The following is a 21,535-nucleotide window of genomic DNA, read 5'->3' as shown; positions in this document are numbered from 1 at the left end:
TTCCTTCACAGAGCAATGTAAAGAATCCCAAAATGTTTTTCAGGTTGTTTTTAATGCCTTGTTAGTCCTACAGCGAGGTGCGTTGCAGGGGTGCCTTGAGCCTCCCACTTTAAACCTGTGTTGTGTGTTAGTGAGCACACAGGAGGTTCAGGAGGTCTTCCTGAACTCCACTTCCTCTCTGGACAGAAAATATTTCTAAAAGCAAAAGATTCTATATATATATATATATATATATATTACAGCTTTTCCTTGAGAAAGTAAGAAATTGTCAATAACTACTGTCTAATATTGTCGCTCAGGTAAGAGGAGGCAGTAGGTCCAGGAACTGAGAGAGGTATTAGGAGATAGCAGCTTATGGGAAGGTGAATGGGATGGGATGGTTTGTATTCCTGTAACAGCAGGAAAACTTGAGCAGACTAAATTACAGAGGTGATCTGACCAAAACCAGTATCAAATGCAGCAAGTGGGATGGGAAAAATTGTTCGCCTTCAACAAAAAAAAAAAAATTAAAAATGAGCATGAGGTGAGATCACCGAGCCTGGTGTAAAGACTCCATTTTTTGTTCTTTTACTTCTCTTTTCCCACTGCTTTATCTCACCTTTCACCAGTTCCTTCCTTTGCACTATTTGGTGCATGCTGAGAGCCGAGTGCCTTCACATTAATCCCCAGCAGGCCAAACACAGAGGCATAGTGCTGTAATTTATAATAATCTGGACCCCATCTGTGTAAATTGTAGTAGTACATCTGTCAAATTCAGTGCATTGTTTCTGTGCCATCTCAAACACAGCCTGACTTTGAGTCTCAAAAGAGCTCAATTTGTTAAATTTGGCTTTACAAAGGTATGTCTGTGTTTTTATATAAACATAATTTATATAACGTAGGTTTGGTTCTTTGAATAATGTCAGCATAAATCTGTGAAATTAGGCTTAAAGAAATGTAAATTGTCTTGTAAAGTGGTAATGGGGACTGAAAGTAGCTTTTATTGTGTGTTAGATATGTATCTCTTTTCCTCTGCTGTTTTTCTGCGGTGTGATTCTGATCCTGAATTTCATTGCAAATGCGTACAGGTACAGCACTGTGTAATTTAAGGCTGCCAACAAGGTATTTATGAATCCCACATGAAACATCAAGGATAGCATTCGGAAGGCTGTGATCATGAAACACATTGCTCATTTCCACGTTAATGTTGATTTTCAGCTAATGATGTTTTGGTTTATATAACTAATTCACCGGCTCCCTATTAAAGGGAGACTGTGATGGAAATCTTTTGTGCAACAACAAAAAAAAAGACAACAAGCAACTGCTGAATAATTCAGTCTGATGTTGTCTTAGGAAGCTGCTTTTCCCGTGGCTCTCCACTGGTGTTTTTTGGTGGCAAAGCCACTATGCCACAAAACTGCATTGCTAGTGGATCTTAACACGGGCTGATTTCAGTTAATGCGGCTTGAAAGTTATCGTTTGTCCCGTGTGTTTATAGTTAAAAGGCAGTTATTTGTGAGTGCTAGCAACTGGGTCAGTGCTCCCGGCACTAACTGGATTCCCAGACTGATCACATCCCGCACACGCAGACGGGATGATGCTCACGTTAGCTGTGAGGAAGGTCTGGGTGCTGCTGTCCACCTGCTGATCTCGGGGACCTGGCACCTCTTGTCTCTACCCCACTTGTCCTTTTTCAGTATTCGTGTCTGTTTCGTCTGTCACTTGATGGTGCTGTCACAGTTGCTGATGATTATGGGAAATATTTTTAGCATCCCTTTCAGCACCATTTCCAAGACAGCTACAGGCTGTCTGCGTGGGGCGATGCAGGGCAGCTGCAGTTGTTTCATCCTCTGCTAGCTGAGGTGTGAAGGACCCAGTCTCAAATTACGGTGTTTTGCATGGTTGGGTTTTGTCAGGCTGACTTCCAAAGTGACGGTTGCATATTAGTTCATGTTGTTCAGTGACAGAGGATGTTCTGCTTGGGCCAGGATGCATCCCTCCATTCCTCCTCCTGGTGACTGTTCTGCTTTGACACTTGTCACCCCAGATCCCCCGAGGATGAAGCTTTGCTCCTTCATCATTCATATAGGCACCCTTTTCACCTAGAGTAAGCCAAAAGGGTTTTCAGAGGACCTCCTCAGAGACAAACTGATTTTTTCCTAATTATATGTATTTATGAGTTGTTGAAAACTAATTATATTAGTTTATTAATTATTAAAGATTAATTATTTTAGTCATTTAAAAGTAGAGCGTATGCGTCCTGGAGGAAATGCTGCGAGATGTAAGGTCTTGAGAGCAGCCCCCACTTTGGAAGAGGAATGAAAAAGGGAATGACCCAGGTTACTTCCAGTATAACTCCTGTTTCGAGTAGCTGTGTCCCTGCAACACCAATGCCCCATTCCTCTGTTACCCTGGCACGGGTGCTGACGGCTGTTGTGGCTTCTCCCCGCAGCGCCCTGGACAGCCCCGGCAGGCTGGACGAGGAGCACCGGCTGATTGCCAGATACGCCGCCCGGCTGGCTGCAGAGGCTGGGAATGCAGTAAGTAAACGAACCGGCTCTGGGTTTTATTATTCATCTATTTTTACTGCGTATGGAATATGTGGAAGGTGTTTTTCAGAGTTTAATTAGTAGCATAAAGTTAGTAGGCTCCCTGCAATTGTCATCTTTTCTTCACGCACTTGATGCCAAGAGCAGCACGCCTGCCTCGTTCTCTTCACCTAGCCTAGCACAAAACTGCTTTCTCAAACGGCTGGGGAAGAGGAAATGACAGTACAAATGATGAGAAACGAGGCCAGGGGAGACGAGAGAATAAGCAGATCAGTCCTACTTAGTCTAGAGAAGAGATGAGTAAGTAGATACCTGAGGAAAACAAATCATGGAACAAATGTTATGGAATATATTTATTCCAGTGAGAAAGAACCTGAAAGGCAGAAAGAGAGGTATTTTTATGGTTGCAGTTACTTACTATAGAATAAATTAGAACAAACACCCAACCAGCTTTAAATTGGTAAAAATAAATACTGCTTTAACAGAAACTTGCCACAGAGCATCATGGCAATTAAGAGTTTACGGAAATTCAGTAGAATAGTTGCAGTCTAAATGGCAGGGGAGGTATCTGTCTTTGTGTTGCTTTATCCTCACAAAAGCAGAGCAGTGATGACAGGGTTGTTCCTCCATGTGTACGGAGCAGCAGTGGAGATCCCTCAAATTACAGCTGCCCTCTTCGTTGCCACAGCGTGTGCTGCTTAACACATATTCCAACACCTGGCTGCTCTGCCTGCCTGCTATAACAGGCAGCCCTGCCTGTTAGCCCTGCTATAACAGCTATGAGCAAAATGCAGCAAAGGCTCCCTCGCTGCTGCTATAGGCAGTCGCTGTGGCAAAACATGCTATTATCCGGATAGCATATCACATACAGGCTTCGCCTTCAACAGCCTCTGGCAGCAGGAATGACCTTGCTTAACTGCCTTACTGCTATGGCAGAATTTATGTTTCCTGCCACCCATTAGTGTCACAAGAGGAGTATTTTAACATCAGTGTCTTCATTCATCTTTTCATTACATCTTGCTGTATAAATACTTTCAAGTCCTTTCCAGCAAGGTCAGCTCATGCCGTCTTGTAATTTTCTTCAGGGTGTTATCAGCCAGTGATCTGACTTCGTGGTACAGATGGGACCAGATATTTCTCTTTAATTAAAAAAGAATTGCACTTTTAGAATGTTTTTAGCTATCAATTCACAGTATCTCAATCAAATAGTATATTTGCATTTCTGAAGTCATTCAGTTCACTAAAACTATGTTCATGTTGAATATTAAAGCAAGACAGCGTAAATTTTCTGTTTTAGATGAAAAAAGAGGATTTTACGTAGTCTTCACGTAAAACTATTGAGATAGTAAGTGCTGAATCAGTTTTGATCTGGCAGATGGTGGAAGAATTCTTACTCATGACTTGACTTTTTCCAGTAACAAAAACTAATGTGTCAAAATATGGGTTCTGAAAGATCCTAATCATTTAAAAAGCTGTAAATCACCTCAAATTGTTTGTGTGGACTTAGTAGTACTGAAAGAGGTCAAAAATGAAGCAACTTCTTTGGATGTAAAGGAAGCAGCGTTTAGAGTTTATTAAGACTTTCAAACACCTTTGATAAACCACTGCTTTCTTTTCATCTAAGTAAGTTACCCTATAGGGAGACATCAGGGACAGAAATGTAGTAGAGAAAGAAGGACCTGAGAGTAACAGTAGTGTGCTTCCGTCGTGTCCAAAGCTCAACAGCACAGAACCTAAGGTTATTTACTAGATCCAGTGTTAATTCACAGTCAAAAAATAGCAGCCAAAATAGACATACTTTTCATATTCTGAAGGAATCAGAGTTTTAGGCACTCTTCCAAATGCATGGCATCTTCATGGCAGCTTCTAATTATTACTTGCCAACAGGAGATCACCCTTCCTTAGCCAGCCCTGGTGTGACGGGTGTCCAAGTTGGCCATCGCAGCTCAGGGAGGAACAACCTGCAGTCCTGGGACTGCATGCCACAGCTGCAGGGCTCGCTTGGGAAGGTTCATTGCTTGTGCGATGTGGAATATCGGAGATTTGCCAGCCACACACCTTTTTTTTAATTATTCATATAATATCAAACAAAGAGAGGAGCAATTCAGAGGCTGGGAAATTCAAAAGCAAAAAAAATAGGAAATCATTTTTTCTACCCATATAGAATTGAAATCTGGAAGATCAAATGACATCCCCTATATAACAGCCAGAGACCCAGTAAAAGAAAGATAATCATTGGGTATATGGCGGCCAGCTTTACAGGAACGATACAGCAGGACATGCAGGCAAGCGAATGATATTGTACATAAAGGTAATACACAGTGTAACAATATAAAAATATCACAGAAAAAGAGAACTGCAGAATCCTTGTCAGCTGAAATTCCAAATTCTTAATAATAGAGAAGAAATACCGCCCCCCTGATTAGATGATGGTAGTGATCAAGAAATGTTAAGTGAGAAAAGACAAGCTGCAAAATTTGGGACAAGTAAGTAGCAGTGGGAGATTTCAGCTACCCACATAGAGACTAAGTCAATACCTTTTCAGAGGGGGATGCAAAAACTCATTTGAGTGCAATAAAGGATGTTTCCTTGAACACTAGTTTTACAGTCCACAAAAAGAATCCCTCCTGAATTTAGTCCTGCATGGTGCACCAGCGTGAGTTCACGTGGGGTTAGCTGTGCTGACTGATCTGTACTGGTAACCATCACACACTTAGATTTAACAGCAGGAGGGAGCTTGCCAAATAAATCCAGGATGCAGATATTCAGTTTCAAGAAAGGGAGCTATGTAAAAATGAAACAATAAGAAAAAATCCTAAAAGGATCATTCAAAAAAAAAAACCAGAAAGACTGTAAGCTGCCTGGAGACTGTTAAGAATGCTGTATTAGAAGCCCAGGAAAGCTGTGTGTCAACATTCAAAAAGAAAACAAAACCATACAAAAAACTGTTTTTATGGGTCAGTAAGAAAGCTAAGGAGGGTGTCCTAAGGAAAGGATGGCATTAAAGAAATGGAGAGCTTGCCTGAATGAAACGCACGAGAAAGCCCGTAAACATGTCTGGTTAAATGTTAACAGGAAATTCAGAGATGGAGAGAATAAAAAGAGCACTTCTCAAAGGATGCTGAAGTCTATAGTAAAAAGATTTTCAATACCATCAAAAGTAGGATAATCAGTACAGAATCAGTAGGGCTCTCTGAAGACCAAGATGCTGAAGATTAGTCAGGAGAGATAAGACCAAAGCAAAGATGCCCAATGGGTTGTTTGCACCAGTCTTTACTGCTGAAGGTAAACATATGTCGTAGCACATGTAACATACTCTTTATGGCAGGTAAGTACAGCAGAGTAGTCAGGTGGCTTTGAACTAGCACAGCAACTATTAAAACAGGTAACACAGATGTCAGGATATCATTGTTTGGTACTAACTCAAGAGTCCTTGACAGTCTGGAGGAATGAGCTGGCAACCATAAAATCATAGAATCATTTAGGTTGGAAAAGACCTCTAACATCATCAAGTCCAACCGCTAACCTAGCACTGCCAAGTCTACAACTAAACCACATCCCTGAGCACCACATCTGCACGTCTTCTGAACACCTTCATGCAGTTTAACAGAGCTACGTGCCAGTCCTGCACCCGGGACAGGGTAACCCCCTGCAGTGCTGCAGGCTGAGCGCCCTCGGGCTGGAAGCGGCTTTGCAGAAGAGGACCTGGAAGCACTGGTGGGCAAAAGGAGCCAGGAGTGTGCCCTTGCAGCACAGCAGTCAAGCACGTGCAGGACATTATTGGCAAGAGTGCAGCCAGGACGGTAAGGGTCTCTGACCAAGAATGACTTTTCCCCTCCATTCAGCACTGATGAGGCCACATCAGAACTACTGTGTCTGGTTCTGCGCTACACAGTTTGAGACGTGGACATAGTGGAGCACACCCAGAGGCCAGTAAGATGTTTAGTGGTTGTCCTACAAGATGTAGGAGGAGGTGCTGAGAGGGCTGGGTATGTTCAGCATGGAGAAGAGAAAGCAAAGGGGGATCTTACGGCTGTTTGCTGATAGCTGGTGAGCCAGACCTAGCAGAGGTGCACAGTGAAATGATGAGAAGCAACAGGCCGTAGTTACAAGAAGGAAATTCCAACTATATATTAAGAAAACCATTTCACCATGATGATAGTCAAATACTTGAAGAGGTTGTCCAGAGAAGAAGTGGAATCTTTGTCCTTGGAGATAGTCAGAGCTCAGCTGGAAGAGGTCTCGAGCAATCTGCTGTGAATTGGCCCTACTCTGAGCAGCACAAGGACTGGAAACCTCCAGAGGTCCCTTCTCACCTATATTTTTCTATGAATCTAGACCTTAATGAAAGTAGAGGTTGGGAACGAACTGCCATAAAGGAGCCATGGAGTATTTGGAGACTTTAAAACCAAGATAGACCAGTGTCTGTTGGGAGTATTGGAGATATGCTGATGTGAACAAAATTACTTCTTGATGTCCTCTCCAGCCCTATTTCTCTGACATAATATGCTTTTTTTTTTTTTTTAACATGCTCTAACTGCTAGAAATTAAGAGGATTCCAGATGCAGAAGCTGTTCATACAACAGCCTAATGCAAAGTTGTTTATTCTTTTCTTTGAAGTGGTTGACAATGATCACTGCTGGAAATTGTACAGTGGACTTTGTGGTGATGGATCTGACTCAGTCCATCAGTTTCTGCATTTTCTCAAATTAGATAAAATGTTAAAGCTGCCTTCTGCAGGCTTGTTACTGTAATAAATGTCACTTGTAATATGAATACAAATACATTCTATTAACATTTTTAGGGGAAAAGCCTTTGCTTGAAGTCTTACTGGGCCAAAATAATTTTGAGCCGGATCTCAGAGTTAATTCTTGAAATCCAAGTCTGTTTCTTCTTAAAGAAGAAAAATGAATGGGGAGAGAGGAGAAGAAAGGAGAATGCATCATCTGTCACTCGATACATGTAATTTACTTAGTGGTGCAGCAGAGGCTCATGGCATGCAACCAGTGCAATTATACACTGGTAGACAGCAGTTTAGTCTGCGTTCACTCAGGAAAAGCTTTGACTGAGTTACTCCTGTTTTCTTCAAAACAGTCTTCAGAGGGCAGAATCCTTTTTATTGAATTTAAGTTGCTCAGGGCTATGTTTGGCTTGCTAGTTTGGTCACAGCAGAGTGCTGTGGATTAAAATAAGTGTTGGCTGGCTACGCTAGACCGATTAGATGGAAGGCAAAAGAGAAAAGCAGAAGGTGACTAGATGAATAAAGTGAAGAAATTATGAGAAAGAATACCAAACTTCATTTAAATCACTGCTTCTAAGAGCAGAACTGTTTGTCTCCCTCTGCTGATCTGCTCAGGTGGTCAGTCTGAGGTAAGAAAAGATTTGGCATTTCTTATCGAGCGCTATCTTTTTGACAAAGGCAGGAGACTGAAAATGACCTCTGGTGTCCCCAGCCCGCTCACCTTCTCTCTGTTACAAAATCCCCTCTACATACACATCAGGTCCCACCTCGATATTGCCATATTACTTGAATACAGTTAAACCTGCACGTAAGATGATTTTTAAGGGAAGGGATAGTTAAGTATATTTCAGGGGAGGAAGAGTGGACCTGAGGGAACAATGCGAAGCTGTGTCAGGGCAGATTCAGGTTGGATGTTAAGGAATCGTTCTTCACCGAGCGGGTGGCCAGGCCCTGGAACTGGCTGCCCAGGGCAGTGGTCACAGCACCGAGCCTGCCGGAGTTCAAGGCGTTTGGACAACGCTGTCAGGTGCTTGGTTTGATTTCTGGGGAACCTGTGTGGAGCCAGGAGCTGGACTCGATGGTCCTTGTGAGTCCTTTCCAACTCGGGATATTCTGTGATTGTATGATTTTGTGATTCTAAGTGCATATATATACAGCCATTTGTACAAGACAACCCTAGGCCCTCTGTCATTGGTGTCCTACACTACCTCCCTCTTGCCAAGCCAATGTCTCCTTCTCCTCTCCCACCTCCTGCCACCTGCTCTGCCTCAGCTCTTGTTCACCCATTTTCTCTGTTAGCACACTCCCAGGTCCTCCTGGGGTTCTGCTGATGTACCTGGGCAGGCTGATTCCTACAAGCAGAGGTCGGTGTCTGGGCCATGAGCCGAAGTGCCTGCTGCTTCCCACTGACTGATGGCGAGAGCCCCGCTGCAGCCAGCGGCGCCCCGTGGCACTCAGCAGGAGCAGGGGGACACAGAGACACCGCGCACCTAGCAGGGCTCTGCTGACCTGTGCAGCCTTGCTAAGAAAAGCATGAGCACCTAATAAATATGAGAAAATACTCAATTATGGATGAGTTGGTAATTAGGTTGAGTTATGTGGATGAGTTACGATAATTAGGTTCTTGCGCATATTGCTCTTTTTTGAAAACAGTATGTGATTGCTCTTCTTCCCTCAGCATTAAGCAATACTAAAAGCCTATCATCATCTCATCTCATCTCATTAAATCTACTGTACCTACAACCTAAATAATATTTGTAATATTCTCTTCATCTAATTTTTCTTCTTTTAGGCATTAGGTAATATTTCATACATGTTTTTTAAATAAAGAAAGAACAAGTAAATCAGATTTTCTGGTGTACATCTTTCCAGGATAAATCCACAGCCTCATTCTTGGATCTTCTTTCCTTCTGGATACAGTAGTTATATGAACCATTTTTGTTACTTGTTTCTATTTCTGTCTTGATCACAAAGAACACTGTGACACTACAGTGATGGGCAGGTAAAATACTGGTGCAGGCTTTCCATGACATGGTGTAGTCCTTGCACCAAGGAACTGGGAAGCCGATGCCCACAGGAAGCAAGCTTTAGAGGTTTTTGACAGTTTCTTCCAAATCCAGGTGATGGAGGAGTGCAGTTGCCAAACTGGCTTCTGGGGGCTTGATTAAAAAGTCTCATTAAATCCTCTGCTTTCACCCAAAAAGGTGTACTGTAGCTGAGGTCTGAAGGCTCCTTGTGGCGAATACCAGTCCAGCTTGAAAGTCCAGCATTGTGCTCAAGTTTAATGCCCTATTCATAGGAAAACTGAAGTACAGTGCTAGAAGGTTGTACTGTTCCTATGTGATATTAAGGATTTTAAGTAGATTTTACAATCATCTTCTTAGGAATTTTACTGCTGGGAGAGGATGGGGCTTGCCATTTTGATGATCCTCAGAACTTGTAAGAGTTCAGTATTCATGCTGAGCACCAGGACAGCAGAAAATGATGGTGATCACACTTTCAGTCATGTTGGAGAGTTTGCTTAGCTGTGAAACTTTTTTTTTCTTTTTTTTTTCTTTTTTCCTTATAAGATGTTAGTCTCCAGCTCAAAAAGCTGTGGCTTTGGTCTTGCTGCTGTGTGATATAGAACTGGAGACCTGTGTTACAATTCACTGTATCAAAAAGTCTTTTTTCTTTTCACACTCTGCCATACTTCAGAATGCCTTTACTCTGAATAAACTTTGTAGATTGTTTCTGCATGGATCTATAACATTTTGGGGTTTGGTTATGCTGTATTAGTGCCTCAGGAACCCATGTTAGAAAACTGTGGGCTGTGTCCAAGAGGGCCAAGAAAAGATCTCCACATTGCGTCTATGCCATAACAGTCAGGATCATTCTCTTTCTGAGATACTTACTCCTCACGGAGAAAGAAAGCTACATAGGACAAAATATCTAAACTGTTCATTTTCTTATACAAATGTTAAAAGTAGGGTTTGGGGGTTTGTTGTAGTAACTTTGAAGGCCTTACATCTCACACTGGTGCAATGACATTGAGTGTAGAAAGGGGATATGTCCCTGGTGCTCAGTGCTGCTGGGCAGGTAGGGAGCTGAAACAGCTAGGCTTTTTAAAGAGAGGAATTGCAGCAATAAATCTTGAAAGACACAAGTCATTCATACCTGCCCAGCGAGATGGAGTGCAAATGTAAGAATGCTGACTAGTAAGTGAATGTTTTGGATTGCTTGTTTTTATTTTTCATTTTTATTTTTCAGTGCAGAGGATTTAAGAACCACATATGATTTCACAGAGAGGACAGGTACCTTTCATCTAGGTAGTTATTAGTAACATGCAAATGCTCTAATAAATACTTCCTGGATTTACAAGAATAGCATTTGCCATTGCAATCCTGTACCATGTACCCAAGACACTACTGAAAGCTGTGACAGTAAGAATTTGTTGATAATAAAATGCTGGGCAGCAATGAGAGCAGTGACTATAGGCAGGTTTCCTTCCCTGTGTTCTGGAGGAATTTATTCACTGAAGAAATACAGGCTGTCCAGCATGAAACCCAGGTTGATATTTGCACATTTGAATGATATCTCATACTTTCTATTATCATACATAATATTATTTCCTAATAGTATTCAGAACATGCATTTGAAATATTTGCAAGCGCGAGGTGTAGTGCACTGCTCATATATGAACTTGATTGGAAACCCTTAGGCCAGTAACAGGTCCCACACAGCGTCCACCAGCACCTCAGCCACTTTTCAGAATCATTCTACCCTGAAAAATACTTCCCTCACCCATGAAATCCGCTGTTTTCAGAAGAGCAGTGACTTCCAGAGATAGCTGCAAAAGTTCGTTAAGCCCTTCACTCTGTAAAGTAATCTGCAGTCATCTAGGCTTGAGAAAAGTAGTGACAAACTGTCAGGTCTCCATGTCCCTGGTAAATTCTTTCATTGCGACACTGCATTTTTCCTTATGGGCTGCAGGAAGCTACTTGCTTGTCACAGAGAAAATAGTGGCATTTCTTGGGTAGGTTGTAAAACAATCCGGGGGATTATTGATCAGCAGTGACTCAAGGAATGATTGAGACTGCTGATTCTGTGAGCAAAGTGACTGATAGGAGGTTCTCGGTTACTTAAATGACTTCCCATCTGTGAGAGAAAGTGAATACAGGTGCCCGGCATGCTTTGTTTGGATCTCAGGTGTGTTCATGGGTAGAATGGCAGATACTGCGCAGGTACTGCAAAGTTTGTCTGCTTTAAGACTACCAGGCTCTAGGCAGCTAGAGAAAAAAAATGAAATAAATGCAGTTCTTGAGCTACTAGAAAAGTCACCCAAAATTGCAACCTAAACACAAAGACTTCTTCCCATCATAGAAAGAACTGAAAAAAAAAAAAAGTTTGTGGTTAAAAGCAGTTCTTTGTTACTGCCAATGTGATGGTCAAATATTTTATTAGTTTTTGTGAAATAATGTGGTTTTCCTCACAGGTCTTTAGAGGTTTATAAATCAGTCTGAAAGGAGACCCGTAACCAGAATTATAACAGAGAAAAAAGGAAGACTGAAAGAGAAAACCTAATCAAAGGGCTGGAGAGGTGGTGGGAGCAGAAAGGTGCCTGGGAGTCAGATATTCTGGCTTTAAAGGAGAAAGTTAAAAAATGACTTGAATCAAAACAGAAGAGAGTGGAAGTTGTTTATTCAAACAACTGTAATATATGTATCTTTGAGCAACCTGGTCTAGTGGGAGGTGTCCCTGCCTATGAGGGGGGGTTGGAATTAGATGATCTTTAAGGTCCCTTCCAACCCAAACCATTCTATGATCTAGGCTGATGATTCTAGATTCACGAGGTTGAAAATAGAGAACTCTAATATCTTTAGATTTGATAGAAATATGAGTTATAGGACATTCTGAGGGTATCTTAGAAGAAAGATGACTTTTTTTTTTAAGTTTTTTAAGATAGGATTATTATTTATCATATGTTCTGAGACATTCCTGTTTACAATACTGCAGGAAAAAATACTCAGAAAAAAGTTGCAGCTATGGAAGCAGCAGTTGATGCGTTTCCAAAATGGATTTAAATAGAGAGAACAAAGCTACCTAGCTTTGTTTATTGATTAAAGGAAGTTTTTCTCTTGCATCCTTTGTAAGAGAACAGTGACCTGTGAGGAATCTGTAGAGGGTGGAAATGGCAAAACAAACAGCCTTGCTCTGAAGTATGAAAATTAAAGCTGAACATGGCTTTTTAAAATCCGATCGTACCCCTTATCTCTATGCAAGTAATAGTTTGATGCTATAGATGTAGATGCTTTACATGCAGGCACTCGCATCGATAAAAACTGGAGCGCCCCGTTGGCTCGGTGGCTGCTGCGTTTGAGTGACGGAGGGGTAGCTGCAGGCATTGCCTACTGTGGGCCAGTTCAGCTTTGCATGAGCCTTCTTGGGCAGACGCTTAGCCAAGTAATTTAAAAAAACAAAAACAAATAGTGGATGGAGTCCACTCCAGATGGAGTCCATTGAGGCAATTTGTTCCAATCTGTAAGTTCATCTACCGATAAAAAGATTTTCCTGAATCTTAACATAATTATTCCTTGCTTGGTTTGAGCCCACTAAGCATTCTCCTACTTCATGGGACATGAAGAATAATATATCACTTTCCTCTTTGCAATAAGCATTGTATATTTAAAATTTCTTACGTTGTCTCCTCTCCTTCTTTTACTCTCTTCAGTCTTTCAGACTTTCCTCATTGTCATTATTTATAGACCTCTGGTCATTCTTGTTCACCCTGTTTGCTCCAGTTAGCTCTTAGCTTTTTTTGAATTACTCTCAGGCTGGAAACAGTAGTTCACCTGGATTAGAGAACAGGGGTAAGTCACACATTATAGCACACAGCACCCCCTGTTTCAAACGACCCATTCCAGGACTCTGCAAAAGCACGATGTTATTGACCACATTTGGTTTGCAAACCACTCTCATTTGCAGATCCTTTTTTGCAGAACTGCTGTCTTTATGCAGGTGTTTATACAATTGACAGGTTAAAAGTAAATATGAGAGTTTGCACTTGCCTTGATAGAATGCAACCTATTTCTTCAAACCATTTCTAGAAGTTCTCACGTGATTTTATATTTTAATTGTGTCCTCTAAAGTCCTATGAGCTTGTCACAGTGTGATACAGTCTGCAAATGTGAAGCAAATACTCTATTCCATCTTCTATGATATTAATGAAAATATGTAATGTTACCAGATCTAAGAGAAAAGCTGTAAAACCCATAAGGGGATGTCAGAAGCATGGCTGAAGTGAAAGTGTATCATTAATAGTTTTTCTCCTATATGCAGGATTATATTTTTACTATGGAAGACAAGTAGTTTGCTGTAACATGATTTCTTCTTAAAACTCTATGTAGACTGTTACTTAGCCTATCTTCTAAGTACTTCCAAGCAGTTCTATTACGTGTTTTCTCTCCAGGAACTAAGGTTAAGCTGAGTGGTCTGTAGTTGTTAGTTCCTTCGTACATTGTTTGCAGATGTGAGCTTTATGGATACCCTGTTCTGGCCTCCAGAGCGTCGCCTTAAGAAACGTAGTGCTTTTGGAGGTGAACACGAAAGCTCTGAGGTTGCTTTGGGTTTATGTAAGTACGAAAAACATAGTGCCCTGATGAATTTCTTCACACCCCAGCTACTTGAAATATCTAAGTTGTCTGCAATCAGTTTTTTAAACAGAGTTTTTATTCCAAGATTGTAAGTTACTTGTCCTGGACAGTTAAAGTTTTTTAATATTAGACCATCATGGGTTTTTTTTGTTGTTGTTGTTGTTGTTTTATATAAAGCCTAACCCAGAGAGCACAAATAGAAATCCCAGGGGTGCTCTCAGACGCGAGGCTGCACCTTGCACTCCTGCTGGCAGGAAGGATGGAGCGTGCGGCCTCCCAGGATGCCTGTTCATTAAGGAGGCTGGCACAGGGGCTGTGTCTTATTACCCAGTCAAGGTCAGATATATTTAGAATTGTCAGACATTTTCTGGACAAGCGTGCTAGCAATTAGACTTGTGCCTCTGTTGTTTTTTCTAACAGGCTCAGTGCTGTCCATGACGCTCTGATACTCTTACTTTCTGGGTATGCAAGAATTTAGACTCTTCTTCTCCTGACTCCACAATGTAGCACAGATTAGGTGAGAGATAAGTGCGATTTCTCAAGATCAGAGCACTCCTCAGCGTACAATAGACACTCAGGCTTTGTGTATAGCATACTTATCAAACACTTCTAGTGCCTGCATCTATAATACTGAGCTCTCTCACCCACCCGAACAGTGCAGCTGCTACAAACCACCTGTTGCAGATGGTTCTCAGCTTAAGGTAAATCCCAAACCATGCTGAGAATTTCTCAGAGAGATAGCTAGGCTGGGCTAAAAATATGTCAGGGGCCATACTAAATATCTGCTAATGTGGGTGATCAAGTTCCAGTGCCTCTGCCTGGTGCTTTTTAAGTCACCAGCATAGGCATCCCCTTTGCAAATGTTCAGGCTGAGCATCACATGCCATTCGAGAACTTGGGAGGTTTAGATGTTGGTGAACAATTGGCAGCCTGATTTTTTTTTCTGGGTTTCTTTAGCCTTGAGAAGACTCATATGAGGCTTATTATCTATTTCTGCATGATGGTGGCAACTCAGCTGATGGAGCCAGACTTTTTTCAGTGGTGCCCTCTGAAGGGCAATGGACTTGAGCTCAATTCCATTTAAACAGAAGAAAAAGCTTCCAAATGGCAAGGGTGCTCAAACACTGGAATAGGTCGCCCCTACAGGTTGTGGAGTCTCCTTCCCTGGAGATATTCAAACACAGCTGGACGATGTACGCTTACTGCGTTCAGCTCTGGGGTCCCCAGCACAAGGACACAGAACGAGTCCAGAGGAGGGCACAGAGATGATCAAGGGGCTGGAGCACCTCTCCTGAGGGAGACCAGGGCTCCAGCTGAGGGAGTTGGGGTTGTTCAGCCTGGAGAAGAGAAGGCTCCAAGGAGACCTTACAGCGGCCTGCCAGTACCTAAAGAGGGCTGCAGGAGAGCTGGGGAGGGACTCTGTCAGGGAGTGGGGTGATGGAACAAGGGGTAATGACTTTAAACTAATTAGGGTAGGTTTAGATTAGGTGTAAGGAAGAAATCATTTACTATGAAGGTGGTGAGGCACGGTCACTGGTTGCCCAGAGAAGCTGTGGGTGCCCCATCCCTGGCAGTGCCCAAGGCCAGGCTCAATGGGGCTGGGGGCAGCCTGGGCTGGGGGGAGGTGAATGGTTTGGGTTGGAACTGGATGATCTTTAAGGTCCCTTCCAACCCAAGCCATTCTGTGATTCTATCATTCTATGATGTCCTGAGTACCACACTCTACTTGACTCTGCTTTGAGAAGGGTGTTGTATTAGACATCTCAAAAGGTCTTTTTGAACTCCAACAATTCTGTGACATGGAGTTACATCTATAACTTAACTGGACTTTTGGAAGAAATAGAACAAATAAGAAAATACTGAATTGTCATACAAAATACACACTGCACAGTTTCCAAATGACCTCTCAGCTTGTGACATTTGAGCGAGCAGCATGTGGGATGTTCCTCCTCTTGGAGACTGTGCAAGTGAAATGGGACAGTGGTAATACAGGCTCAGATTCCTCTGCAGTCTTGTCTTTGCTCCTGAGGGCTTGAGTACTTTAGGTCATGACGGTGATTTCAGGCTTTGGACAGGGTTTCTGAAGAAAGGGATTAAGGACAAGGCTGTTTTCATAGGCACAGTCCTCCTTTGTGGCAGAACAAAGGTTCCTGTGCCTCAGATGGAGCCCCAGGAGCCCCAGAGGAGGCTGCAGTTGAAGCACGTCACCTGCGCTTGTCCTCCTAGCTGCTGGCAGCAGGACATGGGGACACCACGGGACCTCAGCTCTGTGACTCACCGTTTTGGGGGAACCAGCTGGTCATAGCAGGTGTCATCAGCACAGGACAGAGGTTTCACAGAGAGGTCACCTCAGAAAGGACAGCGTGGTGGCAGTGCTGCTGCCTACGCTGCGCTGGAGGCCCCAGCACCACCTGAACATCACGGCCCTCTTCTGGCTCCTCTGCCCCCCGGCCTGGTCTGGGAGCAGCGTGCACCCTGCGCCTGCCATTGCCGGGGGAGAGGGCCCTTTCTGACCTTGCCACCAAGGACAGTGCTTCTGCACTGAGGTTTCTCTGGTACTTACGTTCTATTTTCTCACACTGTTCATTTTAACTCTCAAGCTGGTTTGGTTCTTCTTGCCTGGGCCCTGCCTTACCAAGCAGCTTTCACACTGACAATTTCCACGTCATTAGGAAACTCCTGAATTAGCCATCAGATCGCTCGGGAAAGCGCAGAAGACCAGCTTGTAGTCGTGTCACTCAAGCAAGGCTCACTTACCACATACAGACCTCCCCACCACATGAGTGTCGCATCGCCCAAGGAGAGAGCTGCTATCCGTGCTTCAGCCGAAGTCCAGTCAGGGTTGTGTCCAGGTACCCACAGTGAAACAGCTCAAAGCGTAGCGGTGTCTGCCGCCTCTGTCCTGGCACTGCTACTGTCCACCTTGTGGAAGCAGCAGTAGATGCCGAGCTCTTCATCCATCTGCTGTATTTCTACCAAATACTTTCCGGAAGTGGTTGTGAAAGTGTTTTCTCAAACCAGGAACCCAACCTGAGGTCTTTCTGAAAATGTTGTGGTAAAAATCTCTGAAATCTTGAGATCAAATGAGAATGAAAAGGCAAAAACAGAGCGCCGAAACTCGGAGCTGTTGACAAAGCCCCGGAGATCTGCCGCTCGGCACAGCTGCTGCGTAGTGCCTTGGTACCTGCCGTCATCCTTCTGGCACCAGCAGTGGGGTGACTACCAGGCGCCCTTTGCCCACTTCTGGACTGTTCTGCCACATCCAAGGCATCCTTGTGGTAATGTCATAAACGTGACAAGCTCAGAGTTGAACTGCGAGGTCCTTCTCCTCGCTCCGGTCCCAGCGCACAGCCGCTGCGGGATGGGTTGGCAGCGCTTACAGCATCTCCTCCATTAGCACACTTCTGGGGATACTGACACCCCATTTCCCAAAGACGTGGCAAGAAGCATGGCACCATGGCCGTAGTCATCTGCACTGCCAAAATGAGTGCACCCTATCTATGCTGGAGCCAAAGACAGGCAGAGTAAGGAAGTCAGAGGCAGTAATGACCCGGTGCCAAAAGCAGACCCTATGTACTGCCTTGTTCCTCAGCCAAGGAGACCTGTCCTCGATGAAAGATGTCTCCCCAGCTCCAAGTTCTCCCAAGGAGAACTTCTTGTGTCTGATGGCCAGGATGGTTTTGAGTTGCGTGGGACCTCCTAAGCAGCATCTTAGGATTCCACTGGCGAAATGCACTGAACCAGGACAAGACCCTATAATTCTCTTTCCATTCTTAGTCCTTGTAACTGGCTTCTTCATCCTGCAGCCCAGCTGCTAACAGGTTCTCCCACAAAGTACAAATCCTTGTTTAATTGCGCAGTGCTTTTCTCAGTGGTGGTGATGGCTGCTGGTGAAAAGTGTGCCAAACACAAAGAGGCAGTGAACCTGGATTCACATTTAGTTAGCGCTGAATCCACAAAAGCTAACAGCACTGAAAGACTTCATTTAACCCCAGCGTCACTGCTGAGTTGATGAATTGGAAGAAGGGGAGAAATTGGACCTAGAGAAAGCATGAGAAATTGGTATCGGCTTGCTGCAGAAGCTGTTTGAAGACCTTGCTGTAAAGATATTTCTGTCAAAATATTTCTAAGCATTAATGACACTACATTGTGCCAGTGTATTATAAGAAGAAAATGGAGAACAGGAGTTAGTCACGCCGTCAGCAGTGTGTTCTGATGTTCAGCAGTGGTATAGGTACCATGACCCTGGCTATAAGTTATTCTAACTTTTCTTCACTCACTGACGTAATGGAAGGTCAGTGTTTCACTAAAAGACTTTATGATAGAAGGTGTAACTGCATCTCTTCCCAGGGAAGCCTGTCTGTGCTTTAAGAACAGGTAGGTATGCTGTATTTTTTTCTGAAGGTCTTTTAAAAAATGGCAAATAAAATTCCTCAAACTGATGGTGTTAACAGATGATTCATAGCGTAGGCAGAGGTACCCATAGCCAGAGTCCTATGATTTCATGAGTCCTAAAGCAGTATTTCTGAGACACCGTGATCAGATGTACCCCAGTAGTCCATCTCAGCACAGCTTTTTTAATAGCTTTGCAATCTGGGCTGTTAGTATTGTACTGTGGCAGTCAGGAAACATGGGACTGGATCCAAACAGTGTCATATGTGGTTAACAGGTAATGAATACTGTGTTTAATTTTTCTCTGTTCTCCATCCACCAGCCTCGCCCACCAACAGACCTGGGTTTCAACTTTGATGCCAATAAACAACAAAGACAGCTGATAGCAGAGCTGGAAAACAAAAACAGGTAAAAACCAAGCTTTGATCAGTATTGTTTAAGGAGAAACATTTGAGGAGAGAAAAGCCTTTAATCCTATGCTTTGTTGTTTTTAACTGTTTGTATTATATCAACCAGATTGTTTTCCTAGATCTTTTGTTGAAGGGTGTATCTCCCTCATTAACCAATTAGCACCATGCTGATGCAGCTGCAGTGCTATTATTCCTCAGGGAGTAGGTTGATCTTTTTAACTGATCTTCTTAAAATCATCTTAACCAATACTGAGTATCTGTATTGCTGTCCTCAAACCCAGCAAACATCACAGCTGGGTAAACCATTCAGGTGGCAGCAGGAAAATAAATCAGCTACGTCGTAGAGCAGGCAGGTTGAAAGATTGGGGTGGATAAACATAACTTGGGAAAAATGGGGATTTTTTCCTTTTGCTGGAAGACAAAGGAGTCTGAGGAAATTAGGAGGCCTGAAAAAAATAGGAGATGGACTGTAGGAGCTGGTTTCCTTCTCTTGTTCCAGAGGGGCTGTTAAGAGATAACTGTTTCTGTTGTAATACTGCATTTGCACTTACCTGCTTCTTCACCACCCACATGTCAAGTTCATGTTTCTCTGCCTAAGAGAAAGTAAGGGGGTGCTGTTCTAAAAAGCAAGCTGTTGAGCAGTTGCAAAAGCAACACGCTGTATTGCCCAGCCAGCCAGTAGGTCGCCTTGGGGTCCTGGTGCTGTGCTGGCCTCACAGCTATACCCGGGTCTCCCTGTTCTGGGTGCGTAGGCTTGCATCACCCCTTGGGCCTTGAGAATTGCCAAGGCAGCCTCAGCAGACCAGGTAAATATATTTAGTAAGGTTCATTTGGAGGAGTCCCAGTTCCTGAGGGGTTTGTGTACCTTGATCCTTGCACCATGTAAGTGTCATAGTTTTAGTACGCTACCAAGAGAGCCTGCAGGTATTTGAAATTATTCATTAAGATCACAGATAAGGGAGATCTAAATCAGTGCTGTTATGAAACCTCTTAAGGAGAGCAGCTTAAAGAAAGAGCAAGGGGGAGAGATTTAGAGATTGTAATCTTCATTCTCAGATCAGAAAGATTTTATTTCTCTGTTAATAAATGAGTCCTGAGCCGCAAGGGATGCATCTCCTACCCGCAGCAGCAGCTGGGAGCACGTGCAGTGCTGTGGCTGCTAGCTGCTTGCCTTCCCTTTGTGAGGCCTCAGGGCAGCTCGTCTTTGTTACTGTGAGCTGATACGGCCAGGAGCTGGTGCTTGGCTTACTCCTGCTGCCTGCCAGGAGCCTCGCAAGGGTGAGTGGGAGGCCAACCAACATCAGCCCTGCTGCCGGTGCCGCTCCTTCAGAGCCCTTCTGATGGAATATGTGTGAGAGCGGGCTATGCTGAAAATGGAGCTTCCTCTTAGAGCGGTCCCTTAGCCCATTCCACACAAAAGGTTTTGAAGAGACCTTGCCAGCATATGGCATGCGAGCAATTTCATGCTTCTTATTACTTAAGTAATAAACTTCCTGTGTGTATTACAGCAATTCATAGGACTGCGCTAACTTACCTGTCTCGGATTTGAGTCTGTGTCAGTCATACATGAAGACTGACAGAAAGAGTGCTTGAAGGGTTGTAACAGTATTTGAAGGGTTATAACAGTATTTTAAGAGCAGTATAAAGGCTGACCCTATTCCTCTTTAATCTTCCCTCTGTCACTGATATAGAGAGATACTCCAAGAAATTCAGCGTCTGAGACTGGAGCATGAACAAGCCTCACAGCCCACACCCGAGAAAGCCCAGCAGAACCCAACTTTACTGGCTGAACTCAGGCTTCTACGGTAAAAGAAATATCTAAAAGCTTGTGTGCATTTGATACCGTGGCTGATCAGCCCATGTGGTCTGTTCTTTAGCACAGACAATGATAAATGTTATCCTGGACAGCATAACAGCAGCGTATCTTCAATAACCCTAAAGTGTTACTTTGAACTGCTGAATTCTGAAGACTGACGGCATATTACAATTTGTTCTTTTATAAGTGGATTTAGAAGTAAATAAAAGTCTCTGAAAACAAATTCTTTGTATAGTTCAGAAAACTGTTTGCAAAGAAGAAAAACTGAGCAGAAAAATGGTTTAACTGCTTATTATGTATTGTACAAAAGGGTGGAATTGAAGATAAGTGTCAGTTATTTGATTAATCACTGAAACTATGAAAATTCATACCTACAAATATTCAGACACACAGCCACAGTTGGAGAAAGATCTTCAAAGCCTCTTCAAGTTTACATTTTTAAGTAATGGAGAAATTGTCAGTATTTATAGAATAAAGTGTTTCATAGTTTGGATAGTCACAAGTGTATTCTCTGGCTATATTTTATTTCATCTTCCATTACTAGTTGATTTCATAGCTTAACCTTCAAAAATGGTGTTTGTAATCTAAAGTAGGTTTTAAAATTTAAGCTCTTGGCAGCAACAGCTCTTTGAAAACTACATTGTATTTTATTTGCTGAGGTAAACTTTTTTTCTGTCCACTTAGTAAATGGCAAAATTGTTGTGCTTCCCATTAGTGCTTAAAGGTTTTCCGTAAAGTGCAGTGGTCTTGTCATGGAGCTGCTACAACTGAAGGTGGTGTCTACAGAGTATAATCTAGTCCCATACGGCAAAATTTAAAGCTTTCAACTTCTGTCATTACTTTTTCATACAGAATGTGCTACATTATGGTACATTTCATATCTCACTGGTATTTTCATTCTTTAATGATAACAGTGCAGAGATTTTCTAGCTATGTGCTTTACATAGCTATGTATGTATTTTTTAAATGTTTAAAAACTGGGGAGGAAGCAGAAGATATCAACAAATGTTATGCAA

General features: G+C 43.0%; 1 protein-coding gene across 9 annotated transcripts in view; it reads left to right on the top strand.

The window, feature by feature from the left end:
* The window catches only part of DTNB (dystrobrevin beta), a 199,798-nt gene that overhangs the window by 113,789 nt on the left and 64,474 nt on the right, over positions 1–21,535 (top strand). For all 9 annotated transcript variants that reach the window (XM_050710129.1, XM_035568289.2, XM_050710128.1 and 6 more), the window contains 3 exons: positions 2,432–2,519; positions 18,616–18,701; positions 20,395–20,508. In XM_050710129.1, the coding sequence (XP_050566086.1) occupies positions 2,432–2,519; positions 18,616–18,701; positions 20,395–20,508 (288 nt within the window). The remainder of the gene's footprint in view (positions 1–2,431; positions 2,520–18,615; positions 18,702–20,394; positions 20,509–21,535) is intronic.

This window comes from Cygnus atratus, chromosome 3, assembly GCF_013377495.2.
Source record: "Cygnus atratus isolate AKBS03 ecotype Queensland, Australia chromosome 3, CAtr_DNAZoo_HiC_assembly, whole genome shotgun sequence".
In the NCBI taxonomy this organism is placed as follows: domain Eukaryota; kingdom Metazoa; phylum Chordata; class Aves; order Anseriformes; family Anatidae; genus Cygnus; species Cygnus atratus.
This window is presented reverse-complemented; position numbering and strand designations above follow the sequence as displayed.